General features: G+C 31.0%; 1 protein-coding gene across 1 annotated transcript in view; it reads left to right on the plus strand.

The window, feature by feature from the left end:
* The window catches only part of LOC117182945 (dynein heavy chain 7, axonemal), a 51,054-nt gene that overhangs the window by 35,307 nt on the left and 12,611 nt on the right, over nt 1–3,136 (plus strand). The window contains exons 27-28 of the mRNA XM_033376062.1: nt 602–900; nt 961–1,125. Coding sequence (XP_033231953.1) covers nt 602–900; nt 961–1,125 — 464 coding nt within the window. The remainder of the gene's footprint in view (nt 1–601; nt 901–960; nt 1,126–3,136) is intronic.

Genomic DNA, 3,136 nt, shown 5'->3' on the forward strand with positions numbered 1-3,136 from the left:
TCTGGCTCCATCTCAAAATTGAGACCTGCTCAAGTCGACCTTTTCGGCTTCAGCATGTCTTGATTGGGGGCAATTCAAGTCGAACTCAAGGCGAAGCATTTTTGTTCGGGTAAGTGTCAAAGGTATGAAAATTGTACTAAAATTAATTATAATTTTTTAAAAATTGATCATTTAAGTGTTGAATAGAATTGGAATTTTTTATTAGATAACAGTTTTTACTGACATTACAGGCCTTTTTTGTGCACACAAATCCTTTTTCAGTTTAAATTAGTCACTTTTCACACTTTTTCAAGTACATTAGTCTGTGGCCGCCCTGAAAAAGTGCATTGCACTGGTTTTTTCATTATCTGGTCTTTTTCAAACTTATAATTAATTGCTGAATCCCCGGAAAGGCAAGGTCATTAGTCACACAGGAGATTGAGTGTGATTGTGCCTAGCAAGAAGATGTAAGAGGCCCCATCTTTTCACGTCAACTTTTTCGCCTTCCGGATTATACGGGAAAAGAATGGAGCCTTGGGAATTCAGGGGATAAATATAAAGGAGGGAATGCTGAAGACGTACTGACTTTTTTACTATTTTAATGATGGATCGTAATTTATAGCTGAAATGGGAAAGCAATTTATTGAATCACCACCCTTCGATTTGGCTGCTTCGTATGCTGACTCCTTCTGCAGCATTCCTCTTATTTTTGTTCTCACCCCGGGCGCTGATCCAACTGCTATTTTATTGAAGTTTGCCGATGATCAAGGATTTGGTGCTAACAGGCTGTTCTCTTTGTCCTTGGGTCAAGGCCAAGGTCCGATCGCTGAAAGGATCATTGATGAGGGAATGAAGAATGGAACATGGGTTGTTTTGCAAAATTGTCATTTGGCTAAAAGTTGGATGGGAACTTTGGAAAAGGTATTCAATATCTTGAAGATTGGAATATGCAAATGCGGCAATTGATTTAACTACTTTCAGATTTGTGAAAACTTCACTCCAGAAACGGTTCATCCAGACTTTCGACTCTGGCTAACTAGTTACCCTGCAGAACATTTTCCCGTTAGTGTTTTACAAAATGGGGTAAAGATGACGAACGAACCTCCCAAGGGTTTGAAAGCAAACATCATCCGATCTTTTCTACAGGTTATATATTTTTTAATCGAAGGAAAAATTCAGATATCTATTTAAAAACACTGATAAAAAAATGTGATTCATGAAGTGGGACGTGTTATAGTAGTTTTTCCGGTTGAATTCAAATTTGGCCTCCATTCTTTATCTACACATCAAGATCTAGATATTTTTATAGTCCACTTTTTTGTTTAAAATATAATTGCGCTTTCAAAAGTCTCCAATTTTTAAAATGATTTATAAAATCGAAAAAAAATCTATTATTGATTTATAAAATTTTGGACGGAAGCATCTAAGGGAATTTTAGAAAAATAATTCAGATTAAAATTGTTTATTTAAAAGTGGTAATTTCGAGTTTTAGTTTTTGCTTCCTCGTCAGGGAAGGGTTCCGAGATCTTAGTTCTTGCGCCAAAGCTAGAATAAGATCAAGGAGCAGTTTCGTGAATTACTTTCTTGAAATTTCTCTCCGTGTATGATCAAGGCCTCATTTTATTCTTTTAAGAATTCTTTACAATGCAATTTGTATAGTTCTTATTCAAATTTAAACTATCATTGTTCATAACAATAGTAATTGTGTGATTTCTGAATTCATTTTTAAATAAAGTCCATCCTAAAAGAAATTTAGAGAATTCTTCGAAGAATAATATAAGGTCTTGATCGTTTGTATTCAATAAGAAGTTCAACTTTTCCTTATAGAGCAAGGAAGAACAAAATCTCTAAATAACCACTCTTAAATGAAAAATTTGTACCTGAATTATTTTTTTCTAAAGTCTGTTTATAAGCCTCCGTCAAGAATGACAGAAATTAATAATAGATCTAGTTTTTTAAATTTAATCAATTATTTCAAATATAGGCAACTTTTGAGATTTATTGTACGTAGTGTACATCTTAAAGTCCAACGAGTGTCTTACTTTCTCGATATCTTAAAAGTTCTCGAGATAGTCGCAAAAAAATATGAAAATATCGTGAATAATGTTTTTTTTTAAAGTTTTTTTTGACAGTCGATTTTATTGATAAAAAAGACTCGTTGGATTCAGTCATGTAAAATGCAACGAAATCAGTTACCCCTTATTGAAAACAGAAAGTTCTACATTCATTTATAGTGCAATTTGTGATAAAAAAAATGGAGTCATAATTTTCAAAAACACAACGTGTAAGCAAATATTTAAAAAATAAGAGTATACTTTGAAGAATTTTTAAAGAATATTTCTTAATTGCTTCTTTCATACATATAAAAACAAAATTTTCACATTAGAAAATATTCAAATTTTCTCAAATTTTTTGTTTCCACTTTAACTAACGTTGGCAATTGTTTATTTTGATAGTTTTTCTGAAGTTTGCAGTAAATGATTAAAAACCTTTTGGAAACAACTTCTTTCTCGTAGAAAAGTAGAATGTCATGCGTGGGAAAGCCAAAAATATTAACATTTCTTCCGAAGAACCCCAAAAAATGAAAATCTGCAAATATCACGTTCACGACTAATTCTATCCTCGTTCCGTTAAAACCACGTATACTAAAGTATATTGTGGTGCTAATTTTACGAATATTACCTCGAAAATATTTGCAAATGGCATTTAACAGTTGATTAATTTGAAAACTTAGAACAGTAAAAATTAAAAATTTCTACGATTATCATTAAAATTATAATATGTTTAATAAATTTGGTTTCATTAATTAATTATAAATGTTGAAAAAAATTTTATTTTAAATAGTAATTTTTCATGCTGGAAAAGGGGTAGGATGTGGCAGAATTTCTTTTTTTTTTTATTTGAACATTGAGTCGGCTCACTCAGAATATTCATAGGGTCCTGATGGTTACGCTTGGATAGTCTGGCTTTCAGTCGAGGATCATAACCAAAACTGTGCTCAAATCCAAGTACGAGTGTAATTAATGAAAATAAATTTATTTAACGAAATATAATTTAAATTTAAATTACAGCAATTTTTAATTTTTACTAATCGAATATTTCAAATTAATTAACTTTTAAATTTTAAAATTAATCAACAATTTGTGAAATTAATTAA

Source organism: Belonocnema kinseyi, chromosome 2 (genome assembly GCF_010883055.1).
Source record: "Belonocnema kinseyi isolate 2016_QV_RU_SX_M_011 chromosome 2, B_treatae_v1, whole genome shotgun sequence".
Taxonomy (NCBI): domain Eukaryota; kingdom Metazoa; phylum Arthropoda; class Insecta; order Hymenoptera; family Cynipidae; genus Belonocnema; species Belonocnema kinseyi.